Source organism: Mus caroli, unplaced genomic scaffold (assembly GCF_978045245.1).
Source record: "Mus caroli unplaced genomic scaffold, Mus_caroli_1 scaffold_7, whole genome shotgun sequence".
NCBI classification, from domain to species: Eukaryota; Metazoa; Chordata; class Mammalia; order Rodentia; family Muridae; genus Mus; species Mus caroli.
The window spans coordinates 144,686,657-144,706,925 of NW_028227262.1; the positions used below are offsets into that span (position 1 = coordinate 144,686,657).

Here is a 20,269-nt window from a genome sequence, read left to right on the forward strand (position 1 = left end):
GAAGCTTTTGATTTATGCGATTCCCTGCTTACAAGGCTGCTGTCCAGGAGGCAGGGCAATGAATCATTACAATTGTCTATCTGGGAAATGTCAAAAGATTAAGGAAAGGCAGAAGAAGAGAGAAAAAAGAAAAGCACATTTCTGTGGAATAACTATTTCCCAGTTAATGGGAATGTATCAGTTGCATATAAGGCACGAGAAGTATGAAACTTTTAAATCAAGGTACACAGAAGCCACACTGCTGAAATTCCCTGTTAGGAGACACCGTCATCACAGGAGCGCATTCACCCCTTCCCAATGAGAACTCGGTAACTAAGAGTTTGAGAAAGAGAGTGAAGAAAAAACTTGATAAAAAACAAAACAAAAACCACACATGGCTTGATTCTTTGCCAATACAAAAATAAGCATCCACTGAGTGTTTATTTACTGTTTAAATTACTTCTTATTGTCACACACTATAAACAGAAAATACATCTTACCACACACAGAATGAGAGCAAATAAGTGCAATATTTTATACATTAAAAATCATAATCAGATCTGTACAACAGATAAATAAATGTATACCTCTAACAGTTACTTGTAAAAAACAAACAGATCATTTATTGTTCAAAATCAGCAGTTTACTTAAAATTCTACTACGGTCACACATTTCAATCAAAGATTTGGAACTTCATTATGCTACACAGGTTCAGATCGGTAAATATTTTTTTTTTAAAAATGAGGGCATAATAAGCAATACCAAGTGTCTATAAAGAACCTTCCAAACATTGGAAATAATATACTCTACTTAATTAGCGACCAGCAAACACTAATGGATCCACGGGGTAGGGTTTTTGTTTTTGTTGTTGTTGTTTTGTTTTGTTTTCTTTTTAAATTCTGGTATAGTTTAGGAAGAAGAAATAGACTGTTTGGATTGGAAGGAAAATTTGGCTTTGTTAAAAATAAGCAACAACAACATGCACAATAACAAAACCTTGTCACAGAGCTTTAGAGCAACTCTGTGAAGGGCAAAGTGTACAAAGATTTAGGCTTACATACCCGCAAACTACAGCTAGGGAAAATCACATCAGGAAACACACACCGGATATGAATACGCATGGCTTAAAGACATACGGTTTCTCATTCCACAGCATTGCACATGGGACAGGAAAGAACACTGCAAGTCACTTCGGTACTAAGTTGTCTGTGAAGTAGGAGGTTCTGTGTGCACAGATGCCGATGCAATGATTACCACACAGTCAGAGGATATCAAGACACACAGTGGTGCCACTCACCTAATTAACGTACTTACATAGGTTTACTGGAAAGTCCACCACTCCCTGCCATCATATGCTAACTATAATCACCAATAAATGGAGACACAGATCTGGTAGAAAAGTGTTTTCCACATGCACTCTTATACGATGCATCCTGGTTCACTGTGTGCATTTCACATTGGATAAACACAGTGCTGATATATACAATCACACAAGTTCAACAGACGTCACAAAACTGTCCTGTTGCCAAATGTTTATATTTACACAGTCATTAATATCTTCAGACAGATGATTTTCTTGTCTAGGCAGATGCAAAGTAAGCCTGAAGAGTTTGTTGTTAGGATTGTAGGAGCCTACAGTCTTGATTTATCTTGAATGGTGGATAAGATGAGGACTCCACCAAAAAATGCAAGCGTACATGCCAGCCTTCGGAAGAGAGACGGGTTATCTTTAGGAATAACGACCTGCGCGAGGTCAGTGGTGATCTGAGAAATCTCATGTGCCACGCAAACGAAGATGAACGTGCTGACGATGATGTTGAGTGTCGGGTTTCCAGGGATAAGGACCAGGATGCCCCTTGTGTCTGCTGCCAGCCAGATGTGGTACTGACAGATGAACAGCTTGGACAGAAAACACTTACAGTTAGGTGCACCCAGAGCACTAGTGAGTAAGTTTGAATGTTTCCCAGTTTAAATTTGTGAGCATGCTTTACCCTGGGGGGCTTTTGGAGCCCATCTGATTCCCACACTGTCCCTGTTGTGCACTTTGCTGACTCATACAATCCCTCTGCTAACTGAGACAGTCAGAATACGATAGAATCCTGACGAGAAAACTTGGAGAAACTTACCTGCCCTATTTTAAAAAGTAACTCAATAATTTTCATATTCTAAGAAGTATCTGTTATAACTATGCCAGAGATCGGTAGAATTATTCTATCTCCAATAATAAAGGTCAGAATGTGCTTCAGACCCCGTGGCTTAAATTGATTTAGTAGATAATTTTATCTTTTATAGCTCACACTGTGATGACTTTGACTATCTTCCACAGTGTCCAGTCATATTAAAGCTACTAGAGTAAATATTAGAGATCTCAATTCCAGCAATATTTAATTACGGAGATGAATAAAAAGTCAAAATCTTCCTGGTGTGAATTCATTAATATCTGGTTTAATACTTTTCTTACTCAAGCATCTTAGTTGTACTCAAAAGCTTGAAAGAGTGTGAAGAACACACTGACAGTTACTGACATCTAGCTATTGTTTAAAATGTCTTTAAAACATTCCCAAATGCTTTATGATGGTTCAATGTGTCCTTATTCTACTTAGATGTAACTTTAATCTAAAAAAGTACGTCAGATTTGCACATTCACACATACACATATATGCATGTATACACTCAGCTGTTTGTGATAAAGCAAAATATTAGATTACCAACCTCTAGTGAAATTTTTCCAAACCAAGCAAAAAAAGAACTGTATATAGAACGGGCATATCCAGGGATGTTCCTTATCAGGATGAAGGCTACAATCTATGAGGGAAACCCAAAAAAAGTAAATATGAACAACACATTTATTTAAAAGAATTCGAGTGAAGTCTTAAGGGGTAGCTTTATCTTTTATATTCTTGAATTTGATATATATGTTTTTTCAATTGATAAATATTGGTCGGGTATTTTGATTAGAGTGGATCGGAGCTAGGTTTCTCACATATGATCTCTATACTGAAGGGTAGTGTGGATTTGAGGTTACTAAGACAAGTGTTTTACTTTATGCATAACGAGAACATACATTCACCCCAACCCCAGACGCTGTGTAAAGTTGATGGACGTTTGCTTCATTCATGAAGTATCTGCCAGGTGGCCACTCTTACTCCTCACATAGTTCAAATGCCTTGTTTAGTTTTGGATATAAAGGGTTCCTAAAGTGGATTTACCCACTGATCAGTTTATGGCCATCTGGATGGTCTATTGCTTGATGGGGCTTAGATGGAGATAGCAGATCAAAGGGGACACGCATACCTTATCCCTGGAACTACCTCTTTAGTTCTGCTTCTTGGTTTCATGGGGTGAGCAGCTTTGACAGGCCACACTCATATCAAGGCACTCTGCACCATCACAGCCCAGATGCACAGACCTACAAACTTAACTGAAACCTAGTAAGTCCTGAATTAAAGGCAGCCTTTTCTCCTTGAAGTTGCTTTTCTTGAGTATTTTGTCACAGTGACAGAAATCCAATGAGCACAATCCTTCCTCCACTGACAGGGATGTTTGTGTGGGAAACAGCAGGGCCATGAATATCATCAGGTTGCTGCTGCAATGCCAGAGAGATGGCATCCCTCTTACACAGCATTCATGTGCAGTAGTTTTCTCTCCGGATTTTTATTCTAATAAAATCCCCAGTTCGGGGACTTCTAACTTGTCACTCAGCTCCTGTATTCTTTTGCACAAGGTAGAACAACCTTCCTTGCATTTTTAAAACTTCTAATTCACAGTCTCAAACCCAACATCCAGTTTATTAAGCAAATATCCAGTTTATTATGCTTTTTATTATTTATCTATCTATCTATCTATCTATCTATCTATCTATCTATCTATCTATCTATCTATCTATCTATCTGTTTGTTTTTCGAGACAGGGTTTCTCTCTATAGCCCTGGCTGTCCTGGAACTCATTTTGTAGACCAGGTTGGCCTCGAACTCAGAAATCCGCCTGCCTCTGCCTCCCAAGTGCTGGGATTAAAGGCGTGCGCCACCACCGCCCAGCTCACATGTTTTTTAAAAAAAGAGATTGTATTTTCATCACTATCTTTTCAAAACTTTCTCCTATCAAAGGGCTGGGATACCATTTAAGTGTAAGAAAAGAACTTACATTGAGTGACATTCACCCCTTGCCTTGCTCACAAGATGTAGGCATTCTCTGGGAAGCATAGTAGGTAAGGAGGTGAAAGGAGGTATGCAGCTAATCTGACTGGAAGAACTCTCAGATGCAATTCAACTGAAGGATACTTGTAGCAATGGTGTCAGAGAGCTATCACCCTGACCTGTCTGTGCAAGGGTTGGAACTGAGGAAAGAGAAGACTTAACATGATCTTAATTCTCACCAACACAAATTGGGATACAGGATGAAAATTTGTGCGGGTATTTATTGAGGCACACACTGAAGATCTATAAAGAAATGTTTTACGTAACTAACAGCATAAGCACTACACAGAAGCAAAGATCAAGAAGAGGAGACCTATGTCTATTTATTGTACTATTATAATTTTTAATTTACCACAGGTTTAAGGTAAACTACGAGAAAGATGGATATATATGCATGCAATCCGTTAGGCTGAGCAACATGAAATCTGGGAAGAGTATATAACAGCCCACTCCCTCTCTTCTCTCTGGGATCTACCATGTCCCATAGTGTATTTCATCTCTTTATCATATTGAAGTCTTATGTTTTATTTTGTATTTACTATGTAAGGAAAAGTGAAAAGTCAAAAGAAAATAACCACGGAGAACACGTGTGAAGTCTGGGAGGTCACTGTTAGCTTCAAATGAACATAACAATGGTTAAAAATGGGCTAGTGTTTTAACTTCCTGGGTACTATAAGAATCATTTTCTATACATTCTTTATGGTTAATAGCAGTTCTTTAGCTAGTCACTGTTAGAAATTCTTATCAAGTCTGACAGGCAAAACCACAAAGTTCAAATTCAACCTGACATTGGTTGGGGGTACACTCAATAGTAATATGCTTGCAGAGACCGGTCAGACCTTGGGTTTGATTCCTTGCAACACTCACTCACTCACTCACACACATATACTATATATCTGTATATATATATGTACATCTACATATCTGTCTTTCACTCTTTCAGCTTCTCAGGGCACACACACACACACACACACACACACATCCTCTGTTCACATCTAAGAATAAGCATGCAGTCAGGTTGGAAGGATGTGGCTATAACACTTGATGGTCTGAGATGCTGTTGCCATTCACACGGTGGAACAAATAGTCTTAAAACGAAGCAACCATGCAGTAAAACTAACTCGCACTTTAGGTCCTAGTCCTTGTCCATGCTTTTGCCCTACAAGGAAGAGGCTGTGTCTTTCCAGCAAAGGTAACATCAGATGTCTGAGCCTGTGGAGGTGGCTAAGAGGGGGAGAGTGGGTACTGTTCTGCTTGCAGCCATTCTCTCTGTCTGCTCTTCCTAAACTGTTCTGTCTGCTACACTGTGAGTGCTAATGTTCCCTCTCATCCTGTGAGTCACAGCAATGACATTTTATACGTTGTATAAAGAGCTGTTGGTAGGTAGTGCCATTGTCAGCAGAAGGAATAGAAATGGCATTCAGAGACATCACAGAACACTTCATTACCAATCGTGTCTACAGAATGCCTCACCGGTTTGTGCTGCCGTCCGCAGAAGCTGAGAATAAAGCATAAACAGTCCCTGCACTGAAGACCACTCAGGGCCTAGGAGACACTCCAAAAACTCTCATGGCCCTTTGAACCACTCATCCTTTAGATTTTAAGACACAACTTCCTTCAAAAATCCTGTTCTTTTATCAGTAAAGGTTAGGAAAAACACCCATGGTTTCAAAGCAATCTGTACCTGCTGTTCACACATTGATGATTGTACCCTATGATGACTGCAAACCTCCCGCTTTGTAGGTCCAATCTGAGTCCTCAGCACACTCTGCCCCCTTTCCAGGAACTACCCCACATGTTTTTATATCTAGGCTCTCTGAGTTCCAGTCCCAGTTCCTGCATATAGCTCCTTGAATGTGCCATGTCCCCTTTCACGATAGGGCCTACCCAACTGTTTCTTCATTCCCTCTATTCTCAGGAAAATAAAATGATCCCTGATCCCTGATGCCATCTCCTCTGTCTTTCAGCTAGGTCATGGACTACCCTTTATTATATTCTCATAATGATATACTGTTATTCATAATTATGTGATTACTAAATAATTTGTTATAGAGATTGTCAGCTCCATAAGGATAGAAGCTGTGCTGAATCTGGCCATCACCTGAGTATCTAACATGCAGAATCAGAAGATTATTAAATGATTACAAAACACTGAGATAAATGAATCGTATACTGGTCCACATATCCAGTAAACCATAAATTTCATGAGAAGAGATATCACATCTTGTTAAATAGTGAGCCTTTTATTATTAACATGGAACTTAGCATAATAGATAATAGATAAAATTAAATAAATTCAAACAAATATTGAAAAAGCAAATGTGGGAAGAGGATGTTGAAATGTTTTGTGTATGATAGAGTGTCTGCGAAGGTGTGTCTGTGTGTAGCGCAGAGGTTGACAAGGGGTTGCTTGCTCTATGGCTCTTTGCTTTAGTTTTCTGAGGTAGGTTTCACTGAGGTTGGAGCTCACCGATTTGGCTAGGCAGGCTGGCCAGTAAGCCCCAGGGACTCTCTGGTCCCTTCTGCCCCAGAGCCAGGCTTTCACCTCCTAAGCCGTCCATCACCCGAGTCCTGGGGTTAACACTTTCCAAGGTCCAAATGCGTAAACGTATCATTTTCAAACATGAGCTATAAGAACTCTTGGAGGTGATCTTAACATCTCTGCTACTGTAGAGATAGACAGGTATGGAGATTAGGTAGCTTCCCTACGTCTTCTACGCATTGAACTCTCATCTCTTTACTTCTGAATACTATATTCTTACAAAAAAATTTTAAGTGAAAAAAAGTGTCTAAATCAAGTTAATTCTTTCGAGCTGAGTATGGTGGTGAATGCAATGATTTTATTGTCTGGAAGACTAAGGCAAGAGGCTCACACGCTGAGGCCAGCCTGAGCAACACAGTATGAAGAAGTATAGAGAAAAATGAAGAGAGAGAGTTACCTGTACCACAGACACAGATGGGTGGAGTTCGTTACAGTCTGCTTTGTTCTTACAGCTGCTAGCCCAGATCGAATAGGTCTAAAACAAGAATGGACAGTCAGAGCTCAACACTGCGGACCCTTAAACAGACACACTGCAATGGCTTAGGGGTTTCCTTCTTTATAACTTGGTACCTCACTATGCTATAAAAAGGACCATTAAAAGCTCTCCCTAGCAAAGGGGGATGTTAGAGGGGTGAGGCGAGAGTGGGTGGGGAAGTACCTACCCTCTTAGAGGCAAAGGGGAGAAGGGATGGGAGGGGGATTGCAGAGGGGAGACTGTGAAGGGGAACAACAATTGAAGTGTAAATAAATACAGTTTAAAAAAAGCTCTTGGGAGGTCTCATCACTTGTTTCAGTAGCATCAACTGCCTAAGCCCGGGGGGTGGGGGTGGGGGTGGGGGTGGGGGATGGGCATGGGGGTGGGGGGGTGAGAAATGGAGTTTTGGGCACTTCTGATAATCTGGTCATTACCACCAAGTGCTGGCTTTTCACATTCACGAGCACATGGAGCTGGGTGGTGGCAGTGGTGGTGCTGGGAAGCAGAGGCAGGGAGATCTCTGCAAGTCCAAGGCCAGCCTAGTCTATAGAGGGATGACAGTACAGCCAGGGCTACACAGAGAAGCCCTGTCTCAACCCCCTAACTCACCCAATAGATGATAGATAGATGGATAGATAGATAGACAGATAGACAGATAGTACATGGTATAATTTTTCCCCAATTGATTGTAACTTTTAAAATTCCTATTTTACTATACTCTCAGCTAGTATTTATAACTTATATATGCATTCTATGTAGAACTTACATCTAATTAGAAAAAATACAGTAAAAATGTTCAATTAAATTACATTTTCTTTATTTATAGGTTAATTCTATCAGTTAAAAATTGAGAAAATTAGGCGCTTCCATGTTGAAACTTACCAAGAAAGACACTACTGAAACAAACAATAGGAAGGTGGAGATTTTGTTGGAAAAGAGCGGTTCCCCCTTTCCTTCAGACAGTATTTGCCGCCTCTGCAAAGCCAGATAAATGAAAGCAAACAGAACCCCATGGAAGACAACCTGAGAACAACAGGGAGAAAATTGGCTTTGAAGAGTTACATCTCAAATGCTAGCAACAATCCTTGGATATTTAAAACTGCATTTATAAAAGCTGCTGGGCTAGAAGCTTAAGACTTTAGAGTTGCTATGAAGAGCAAACTTTGACTGTCTAATCAAGCGAGTGATAGCTGGAGCATGCAAGCCAGGAAAGGAAGTGTCCAGCAGAGACAGAGGCTGCTCTCCAAGGCCCCCAGGAAGGAAGACAGTGATCATCTCAAGCACTGGACATTGAACCCAGAGCCTTCCACTGAGCAGCACCACCCCCTCTGCCAGTTACATCTCCAACCTCAGCAATTTAAACATACTTCTAAACTTTCTCCAAAACACTGAAACACATTTTATACCCATCCCTTCAACCAAACCAAACAGCAACACCAAATTTTATGTTTAAAAGGAAACTATGTATATAAAACAATATGGTGTGGCAGAAAACACAGAGCTTTCTCTCTAAAAAAAAAAACAACCAACCAAAAACACAAAAAAACCCATAAATAACCACAATGTGATTCATCACTGCAATGGACTAGACTTTTGTGTCCCCCTCCAACCCTCCTCCCCCGCCACACACAAAAAAAAAATACAACACACACACACACAAACAACCTCTCCTATGTTGAAAATGAATTCCTGTGTGGAATCTGGAGTTTTATGTGGGCATGTGGGAAATGGTCAGGCCGTGAGGGTGTAATCTTTATGAGCAGGGTTAGTGCCCTTGTAAAAGAGACCCCAGAGACCATTTCCAGTGAGAACATGGCTGCCCAGGAGCCCGGTCTCTGGAACTGTAAGAAATATGCTTTGTTGTTCAGGAGCTAATCAGGCTACCCTGGTCTGTTTTAGTTTCCCAAACAGACGAAGATAAGCACATCCTTGCAGCTTATCTGCTAAAGCCGACAAAGGCTTTAGCAGAGCCATTTTATTTGTATGTGGCTTGGAAATGCAATAAAGTACCTTGGGAAGTAAACAGGAGCTGGGAAGCTGGGATGCCACAGAATAGCTATCAGAGCATATTGAAAGATAGTGAAGGATAGAAAAGAAAGAGCACATGGGAAAGTAATTAGCGCCGGCTGAGTGCTCTGCTAGGCCGGTTCCCTTTGCTTAGTCAAAGGTCTCTGAATGACTTCAGGTTAAGTGTGTGGAGTCCCTCACTATGCTGTGGCTGCTGCTGCTTTGCAAGCCTATCCCCAAGACTATATTGCAGAGCTTACTAAGCCCATGATACTAGTAATCTTACGTTTGAGAGCAGACTGAAAACTCTTGGTTGCTCAGAGGTATGCTGTTCTTTAATACACACTTCCCAACATCAACATCTTATGAAATCCAGGAAACATCATGACACTCAGTGAATATTGTTCTCAATGGTAGAGCACATATATGTGAATCATCAAGAAATTACAACTGTCTGTCAGAAGCCCCTTTATAGACACCACTTAAAATATTTTCCTGGTGATAGACAGACATACTCATTTTCTGCTGTAATGAGAAAGGGTTCATGGGGACTCTGCTTTAACTTACTCTCAAGTTTCTCTGTACAAAACCTAAGCAGAAATAGTCAGGAGTGCAAATAATTTTCTAGCAGTATAATTTGAGGCATGAAGATATCACAAAGTAAATACATACGTAGCGGTCTAGCCTCCACCTGAACCACCATTCATACACGCTCCCTTCTAGTTCAAAACATTTGGAAAGTGGCCATAGAGAAAAGATCTTCTCAAATGCACCCTAAAAAGGAATGCAGCCAGTTAGGTCAGTGCTTGCTTTGCAACTCCGTTATAACCTACGCATTTGTCAAGCTAAGATTAAACAAAGACCATTCACACTCTTAATCTCTGATCAACTCATTGAAAACTTGGCTTCATTTGAAAAGGAGTAAATTTATTTTAGCTATGGCCAAAAAAGTTTATTTAATACTTTTCAACTTTGTCTTTCACATGGAAACTACGAAAAATACAAGATTTTGAAACAAGAACAACAAACCCCTAGTAATTTGAAATCATTCTATTGAGTTTAACATAATATTAAAACATTCTTATATTTACTAGAGACACAAAATTACAAAACACCTCAGCCAATACAGTATCAATATCCAAAAAATTATTAAGGTGAAAAATATAATTTATTTTCCTCTAAATGTCTTTAATTATCTATAATTATTACGGTTGAAAGAGCCCCCTGAATTAGTCACTCTAATCAGCCATCCTCAAATGCTATTACTAGCCACAGTTTCAAGTTTTATTCTGTCCAGTTAGTGAATGGCACCCTCTTATTAATCTGACAGCAAGAGAATGTTTGAATGAAGGGTAGAAGTCTGGGGCACATTCCTGCACACCAATGAAGCCTTTCAAACAGAGAGAGTCCTCAGTATGGACTGAAGAGTGGCAGTGAATTCTACTAAGAAATGTCCCATTGCTCGACCTACTGCAACAGCATTAAAAAAGATTACTAAAAAATAATTACTGCTGACCAGAGAAAAATATGAAGATACTACCTCAGCCACTACTGGGTCCTTGTGTCAGAGGAATTTCATCACTATTAGAAAATATAACTATTTTCATTTATCCACAACTTCAACTATACATAAAAGAACTGTATCAAACTCTATTCCACAGAAATTGTAGGTTCATTCTTACAAAGAATTACAAAATAAAGACCCCTGATTATATGTGTACACACATACATATAGATATAAGCATGTATATATGCATGTATACATACATATACATATAAGCATATATATATATATATATATCATAACAGGTATGGATCTACTGAACATAAGCATATGATTGTGGCAGCTATATATGAAGAGTATTTATAAATAAATGCATTTGTAATTTAAAATTTTATTTCTTTTTTTTAGTAGATATTTTCTTTATTTACATTTCAAATGCTATCCCGAAAGTTCCCCATACCCTTCCTCCCCCCCCTCCCCCCACCCTGCTCCCCTATCCCCACTCCCACTTCTTGGCCCTGGCATTCTCCTGTACTGGGGCATATAAAGTTTGCAATACCAAGGGGCCTCTCTTCATAAAATTTTATTTCTAATTGAAATTTATCTAATATGCTACTGATAAGGAAGTTGTATTGAGTAGTGACTGTGGGTTCAGTGTGCTGTATAGTGGGCAGTACAGAATGGGATTCTCTGAACTGTGTACTGTCTTTTTCTGGTGCTAGGGTCCTCACTGACCTAGAGCTAGGGAAGGTTCCTCTCTCTCACTATTTAATGATGGGCCAGCTTCCCTTTTCCATTCTAATGTGCTCAGAGAATGTTGGGTATTTGTTGTTACCTATTTCTTTATACATTTGCCTATTTTATTATTTTTTGTATCTCACATGGAAAAGAAAACTGTATGCCATACAGAAACAAAAGTGTTTTAAATACTTCTGAACATGAAAGTAGGCATAAGAGCCTAAAAATGCCTCCCCAAAGGTTCTGAAGAATTAGCTCACACCCCAACCACACATAACAAAATGTACCTAATGGACATTTACACTTGAGGCAACTTTATGCAAAATGTAGCACTGCAAGTCAACTGCAGCTTATGTCAAAACTACAGATGATCAAATTAAAATATTTTGTTACAAGTATCATAATACCCAAAAAAAGTCTGCCTGATAGATTTAACAGGCAGATAACAGACTTCCATTCTGCTAAATGTACAGAAAAATTCAACCATCAAAATAAAGGGTATAAATACAAAAATGACCCAAGTCCTGTAAATTAAGTGCATGTGACATTTTCAAACTCTATGCAAAATAAGTTCATTTTCCTGTCTCAATTTTACTTTGTGCATTTAAAGAAAAATCAAGAAACAGCTTGATGCAATGAATAATGCACAAACTAAGCTGACAATTCTGTCAAGAGAATTTTGATCCTCACTTAGAGCATGTCTCATAAGAGGCATTCAATAAACGTTTGATTGATCAAAGTCAAGTAAAATGGATCTTGAACAATTGCCAGAGGAAGAGCTTAAAATTACTCTTACAACAAAAACAGTGGTAACAAAGTAGGTAGGGTCTCAAAAGAACTACACTGAGCAGTCAGTCCATAGAGTGACACTTTTATTATAGTCATTAAAAACAGGAAGCTAACAAAAAGGCTCTAGCTCTTCTCCATACCCTAGTAGACAAACTTTAAAATATGATAAGATATAAACCAAGAAGAGCATACAAACCTGAGAATGCGCCAAGAACCATATGCACAGCAGCAGCAAGCCTAGTTTCAGCAGTAAGCCGAGATACCAGAAAACATTTCCTAAAAGAGAAAATGTGCAACATACAAAGCAATATAAATTTATATTAGTAAACACACTGAGGACACCTCTGTTTAATGTTTTTGTATCTTGAATGTTTCTCAAAATAACCCCTGAATCTGCTATCTATTCAAGTGTTTAGGGCATCAATCAAACGTAGGGAAAAGGAAATCAGTGGAGCATCGCTGGGCAGAAAGAGCTACAGTGTGTGACTGCCAGCTCACAGCCCTGCTCACCTACTGGACGTGCACACTTCACGGGGCCTCTTGGATGCAATTACACCCATGCACTATCGAATGTTTCAACCAAGTAGACAGCTATATGTTCAATGCAATGTTCCAACTCAGGTTAAATATTAGCATAGGTCACACTGCTACTACTTAAACATAAAGCTCCAGGAGATGTAAGCTTACGACCTAGTGGACTAGGGTTTAACCATAAAGCACATTAACATATGCATACTTCAAAGTCCATGTTCCAAGTTTATGCATTTTCATTAATGTCGTATGAGTCTATGGAAAAACTGTACTCTAAATCTATAGACTGTCCAAAGATACTAATATGTTTTAAAAGGGCCACATTAATACTTTCCAGGAAACATTTTAATGGAAGCCAAAAAGAAAAAATTCTTATAAGCAAGATCTAAGTTGAAAGTCAGATACAGCTTTAATATTAGAACCAATTTTCTATCTTTTTTTAACTCAGAAGATTTCATTTGAATGATATGACCATGGGGAAACTACAGTAAGATAAACAGTTGCGGCCTTACTTGAACATGATCAGTGAGATCATGATGAGAAATTTGGAAATGTCAACTTTATAGGTAGGGAGTTGGGCTCCTTATATGTAAAATAGGTTCATAATAATGTCTAAAGAGTTGTGCAGAGGACAAATTATAAACTCATCGACACAGGAAGGCTTTGCAAGTAAATGTCTACTCGGACTCTCCACATATGCAAGAAACCACACGAAACCGAGTTGCCAGTATTGAGCACAACGGGGGAAGAGCCTCAGCCCACGTGGCTTCTCCTCCTCCTTACACTTCCACTATTCTGTTGTATGCAAGGCAGCTTAAAAACTGCCTTCATAGTGGAAGGAAAACACACAATATATATGCAAACTAGTGTTCTGTATTGAGCTACCTGCTATGTTCTGGAGTAAGCTATCTGGCTGTGTTATTTTAGAAACAGATTTAAAGCAAAAATCCTAAAACCACATACACATTTAAATGGCCTAGATCTTTCAGTGAAAAATAGCTTTTAACAACTAACAGGAAATCTAGCAGAGATAGAATGTATTTATTAACATCAGTAAGATAGTCTATTTACCATTTGCCTTCTTTTGGGTTATTTGTGGCCACAGTGCTAAAGTGACATATATGACCATGAACCACACGGTGACCAAGGGGACAAAGTAATAGAATTGATATGGTCGATCCATTACGATACATAACACCACAACCAGGAAATTGAGACGAAATAAGACCTATGAAAATGGAGAAGAAAATGGTTTTCATTCACAATATACATGAAAAGCAAAGACAAATTTTCCTGAATACAATAATACACTTACGAGTCAAATAAGGACTTTACAAATGAATTTTATCAATCCCCAAAGTTTTGTTTGCCCCACAATCACTGAAGAGGTTAATAGAAAATATCTATGTATTTCCTAATGAAATTACAGTAAAGAACCACCCGAGGTGTTGCACAGGTGCCATCTTTTTAAAGAGGCAGAGAAAGCATACAGCACCCTCCCAGGGTTCTATTTTACAGGCAGAGATTCGGTTGCCTCAGGAAACGGTGTCTGTTCCATCTGCTGTTGGATGTTGATTTGCCCATTAGTATCGTGCAAGTTTTCAAAGGTCTTTGTGATTTCATTCCAGTCATTTCAGATATCAGTTTAAATTTAACAACAGAGCAGAGAGTGTGTGTGAGCAGACTTCTTTCTATTAGTTCTGTCTGATGACTTTGTGGCTCAGGGTAGAGCTTTTAGACACTCTGAGCCTCTGTTCCCATCTATGATCGTGAGGCTACCTTCAGGGTTGCAATAGAGGGAAAGTAATGTTTAGAAACTGCTTAGCAAGAGGCAGAAAGTCAATCAATCCTAATCCTCTTCTCAGGCAGAGAAAACATGATCATTTCAGGTAGTGTGCATCTCTCTACAAAACCAAAGACGACCAACACTAATTCTCTGAGCATTGGTGATATTGTACATGCATCTAGGTTCTGTTTTTCCTCCACCACTAATAATGTATTTCAAATTACTAAACACTGAACACAAAAACTTTAAGGTGATAGTACCATAAATCCTAATACTCCATGATCTCAAAATGGTCATATTTACACTTTCTTAACAGACAGACAGGAAAACATGTGGAGTTGAAAGAAAAAGAGAGTAACAGACTGCATTCTTACCTGACATACTCTATGAATCCCGAAATCTCCTTTGATCCAAAAGTAAGAGAAATGCCCGTACCCTGTCTGAAACAGATATGCAGCCACCAGAACGCGAATGTGCATGTACACAGGCAGAAACTGTTGACAGAAATAAGCAGGGACAGAGAGTGATGGCTTAACTAACTACTCTTGAAGGTACCCTGGATCTTGTATTTTCCTAACACATGGAGAACAAAACACAACAAATCTCTTACCTTTGGCCATGGCCAAAGGACTACTTATATTATGGATTTGCTCAGCAAAACATCCCATTCGACATGTGCAAGCATAACAGCAGTCTCTCTCCACACCCTTGCTCAGGAAAGCATCTTGTTCAAGCCTCCATGTCACCTTCATCGCTCTCTCCATCACACCCAAGCTCAGCCATGCTCACTGCAATGTGCCCAGAGACTTCCCCTTCACAACCTAAACACTGCACACTTTCATCTACACAGGCAGTCATAGGCAATGTGGCCTCCTTTCTACATTCTCTGTCATCCCATCTTTTAGAGTGTGGCTACTGTCTCCACAATGTAACTAATAAATACTTTTAAAAGGTTTGCAACCACTTAACTTCACTGGCCCCTATTTTACAGCTACCTGGTCACCTCTGCAACCACATAGCCTTAACACTGCTTAAAGTCATAGAGTAAGATAATGTGAATTTTCGAAGTGATATTGTAGGATAAAATAATATAAGTGTATTCCTTAATTAGACTTTAAGGCCTAGATTGTATACATTTTGGAACGCATCTCCTTCCTTTACAAAGGATATTTTACTTGAGGAGGAAAAGCAAACAAACCCCAGCAGGAACCTTTGAACATATACACATATGTTCAAAAACCTACAACATATACACACGTCTGCATAGCCTCTACTCTAACCAATCAGATAGACTGTCCCTCCTTGTCATCTATCTTCTGTTTACTTGTCAATGTATCCCCAGGATCTCTTCTAAATGTATTTGTGGTCCTGGAATCCTATTTGCAAGTCAGGAGGTGGTGGTGCCTGTAATCTTAGCATCTGTGAAGCTGAGACTGGAGGAGTACAAAATCTAGGCCAGCCTGGGCTATACATAGAGTTTAAGGCCAGTAGCTTCCATAATAAGAGACTATTAAAATACCAAGGGCTAGGGCTAGCTCAGAGGTACAGTGCTTGCCTAGCACACCCAGGGCTTTAGGATTCACCACTGGCATGTGAAATCTCCAAATCCTATTGTCAGAGTCTACTTAAAACCTATATGATAAGAACTTCAAGTCTCTGAAGAAAGAAATTGAAGAAGATCTCAGAAGAAGGAAAGATCTCCCATGCTCATAGATTGGCAGGATTAATATAGTAAAAATGGCTATCCTGCCGAAAGTAATCTACAGATTCAATGCAATCCCCATCAAAATTCCAACTCAATTCTTCACTGAGTTAGAAAGGGCAATTTGCAAATTCATCTGGAATAACAAAAAAACCTAGGATAGCAAAAACTATTCTCAACAATAAAAGAATCTCTGGTGGAATCAACATGCCTGACCTCAAGCTGTACTACAGAGCAATTGTGATAAAAACTGCATAGTACTAGTACAGCAACAGATAGGTAGATCAATGGAATAGAATTAAAGACCCAGAAATGAATCCACACACCTATGGTCACTTGATATTTGACAAGGGAGCTAAAACCATCCAGTGGAAAAAAGACAGCATTTTCAACAAATGGTGCTGACACAACTGGCGGTTATCATGTAGAAGAATGCGAATTGATCCATTCTTATCTCCTTGTACAAAGCTCAAGTCTAAGTGGATCAAAGACCTCCACATAAAACCAGAGGCACTGAAATTAATAGAGGAGAAAGTGGGGAAAACCCTCGAAGATATGGGCACAGGGGAAAAATTCCTAAACAGAACAGCAATGGCTTGTGCTGTAAGATCAAGAATTGACAAATGGGACCTCATAAAATTGCAAAGCTTCTGTAAGGCAAAAGACACTTTCAATAAGACAAAAAGGCCACCAACAGATTGGGAAAGGATTTTTACCAATCCTAAATCTGAGAGGGAACTGATATCCAATATATACAAAGAGCTCAAGAAGCTGGACTCCAGAAATTCAAATAACCCCATTAAAATGGGGTACAGAGCTAAACAAAGAATTCTCAACTGAGGAATAGCGAATGGCTGAGAAGCACCTGAAAAAAATGTTCAACATCCTTAATCATCAAGGAAATGCAAATCAAAACAACCCTGAGATTCCACCTCACACCAGTCAGAATGGCTAAGATAAAAAATTCAGGTGACAGCAGATGCTGGCCAGAATGTAGAGAAAGAGGAACACTCCTCCATTGCTGGTAGGATTGCAAGCTTGTACAACTACTCTGGACATCAGTCTGGTGGTTCCTCAGAAAATTGGACATAGTACTACCGGAAGATCCAGCAATACCTCTCCTGGGCATATATACCCAGAAGATGTTCCAACTGGTAATAAGGTCACATGCTCCACTATACAGCCTTATTTATAATAGCCAGAAGCTGGAAAGAACACAGATGTCCCTCAACAGAGGAATGGATACAGAAAATGTGGTACATTTACACAATGGAGTACTACTCAGATATTAAAAACAATGAATTTATGAAATTCCTAGGCAAATGGATGCATCTGGAGGATATCATCCTTAGTGAGGTAACCCAATCACAAAAGAAGTCATTAGATATGCACTCAGTGATAAGTGGATATTAGCCCAGAAACTTAGAATACCCAAGACACAATTTGCAAATACAAGAGAATCAAGAAGAGGGAAGACCAATGGATGGATACTTCATTCCTCCTTAGAATAGGGAACAAAATACCCATGAAAGGAGTTACAGAGACAAAGTTTGGGGCTAAGATTATAATTAATCATACTTAATTCGCTCTATTCTAAACAGCACATTTCAGCTCTGTCTAGCTACAGTGTCAGTGGCTACTTGGCTAACAGTGAAGTCTGGCTGCAGAACCACATATTTGAGGCGCATCTCTCTTCGCCTAACAGCTCTGCAAGTATTGGAAAAAAGATGTCAAACCTATGTTAACCATTCTCAGTTACTTTAACCACTCTCTATAAAGCAAAAGTTCAAGCCCCTTCAAGACTGAGGCTGGGACTACAGAGTTGGGAATGTTTATTTATATCACAGAAAATTTCCAAGTTCCTAACAGAGTTATAAATCTTACATATTTCTCCTAACTTTTGACTGTGCCATATTTCAAACCAATAGAAAAGTTTCAAAAACAATACAATGAATACAAATAGACTTGAAGTACAAGTGACCTCCTAAATATTTACCATGGATCTTGTAAGCCACATTGTCATTATACTAGACAAGACGCATAATATGAATTGTTTCTAGTATATAATCCATATTTAAGTTTCTCTGAACATTTTTGTCTGCTGAACATGATGGTTCATGTCTGTAATTCTAAAAGCAGGAGGAGGAGGAAAATGAATTTGGGGCCAGCCTGTGCTATGGAGAGAGCTCGAGACCCCACCAAGGCACACTGTTTCAGAGAAAGAAGGGCTGGAGACGTAGATTAGTGGTGAATACTGGCCTAGAGTGGGTAAGTCTGTGAGTCTGATCCCTGACACTGCAAACAGTGAAGCACACATTGCATTTGAATGTTACTAACCCTTTAGTGTCTTTCAATACATAGTTCCCTCTTATCTTTCCTGTATCTGTACTACAACAAAATTTTAGAGTTGAAATTATATTTGAATTTTCAACTCCATTAAAGAGCTAGGCTGATTTTCTAAACCCTCACAGTCTTAAAAAAGAAAGTTAAAAGCATAATGAAGCACGAAATCATTGTCTACTGCAGATGCAAGCTTGCATCCCTCATCATTTTAAGCACATTTGGTATAAGCCTTATTTTAAAAGAATGTTTATGCCAATAAGTACCATCAGCCTGGGCTATTTAATAATTCTCTGAGATTTTACGAGACTTTCCCTCATAGCATAAAAACTATGGAACAACTATACACGGACATATTTGATTTACAACTGGACAATTCAAGTTTTAAATAATGTTAATTTCTCAACTACCCATGAATGAAAGCCCCAAATAACATATAACCTACATGAACAATGCTTTTTCAGTGAGGACACACGTAATTTTTAACGACAAAATGTGTATAACAGAAGTGGGACACATAATTAATCATTACAAATGATCTGCTAATGAAAAGTATGTCCTTTCAGAAGAGAGTTGTTGTTTTTTTATTGTAAATGAGAATGTATTGGGAGGCAGTCTAGGAAGATGTATTAAATGCTGGGTTGGTAAATGAGTATACTGGAATGCCAAATTGCCTTCATCTTTTTACCATGTAATTCCTTTCTGGAATCACTGAATTGAGGAACTTACTCTGCCATTAATTTTTTCCTACCTAATTTCTTAGATAGAAATATCACCACTTAATATGTCAGCAATTAATTACCTCTCCAAATGGCACATCCTTAAAACAAAACACCCTCCCCCATTAACTAAGTCTTTATGCACACATTGAAGGTATTTCCAGGCTCCAACATTCACCTCTTCTTCTTGCCTGGAGAATTTAGAGTTTTATGCCATGAATCCTAAGCCATCTCCCCTGACTGGGTTTTCTTCACTGTCTCAGCCTCACTTGCTGCAGCTTCAACTTACAGCCTCAGGGACCACAGGAGTCTCAGTGCTGTTGCAAGGATACACGGCAGAGGTGTGGGATTTCAGAAAGGAGCACATTTCCTTTTTTCATTCTTTTGCTCTCTGCCTTCAAGCAAAACATCCATAAAACTCAGAAGTTCAACAACTTTCAAAAATACAAAATAAGGAAGACTATGGTTTTAATTTTCTTAGAAAAAAAATCAGTAATATTAATATTTATATTACTAACTGTTATTCTCCAAGTACTTTCTTCTTATCTGAATTTATTCAGTCAAATACTACATATGTATAGATGAGCTTAGGGTAAGCAATGCAACAGTCAGACCGCTTGGTACTGCACAAAAGATGAATGAGCTTCTAACTGTGTGCATGACTGTCCACTAGGAAAGCAGCTGCCAGAGCCCCCACAGAGGCGCTTTTTTCCATGAAGGGCAGCTGGAATGTTAAAACACAGGACAACTAGAATCTTCTTAACTCTCCCATGTCCAAGGAAACCCAGACTATGTTTCCTGGGAAGAAGCAGAAATGAGGTCAAAGAGTTCCAAGTTTTAAAGTTTTTTAAATATAAAACTAGTAAGGGCTGGAGAGACGACTCAGTGATCACGAACATTTGCTGTCCTGCAGAGGACGGGGGTTTGGTGCCCAGGACCCATATCAGGCAGCTGCTAACTG

General features: G+C 39.0%; 1 protein-coding gene across 5 annotated transcripts in view; it reads right to left on the minus strand.

The window, feature by feature from the left end:
• Nucleotides 1–382: 382 nt before the first annotated feature.
• Casd1 (CAS1 domain sialic acid O acetyltransferase 1) overlaps nt 383–20,269 on the minus strand; it is a 45,010-nt gene continuing 25,123 nt past the window's right edge. For 4 of the 5 annotated variants that reach the window (XM_085840842.1, XM_085840841.1, XM_021165228.3 and 1 more), the window contains 8 exons: nt 14,922–15,041; nt 13,833–13,989; nt 12,427–12,506; nt 9,872–9,973; nt 8,075–8,215; nt 7,115–7,192; nt 2,692–2,784; nt 383–1,878 (listed from right to left, as the gene is read on the minus strand). In XM_085840842.1, the coding sequence (XP_085696968.1) occupies nt 1,612–1,878; nt 2,692–2,784; nt 7,115–7,192; nt 8,075–8,215; nt 9,872–9,973; nt 12,427–12,506; nt 13,833–13,989; nt 14,922–15,041 (1,038 nt within the window). In that variant the 3' untranslated portion in view covers nt 383–1,611. The remainder of the gene's footprint in view (nt 1,879–2,691; nt 2,785–7,114; nt 7,193–8,074; nt 8,216–9,871; nt 9,974–12,426; nt 12,507–13,832; nt 13,990–14,921; nt 15,042–20,269) is intronic. The other variant, XM_085840840.1, reaches the window with a different exon arrangement.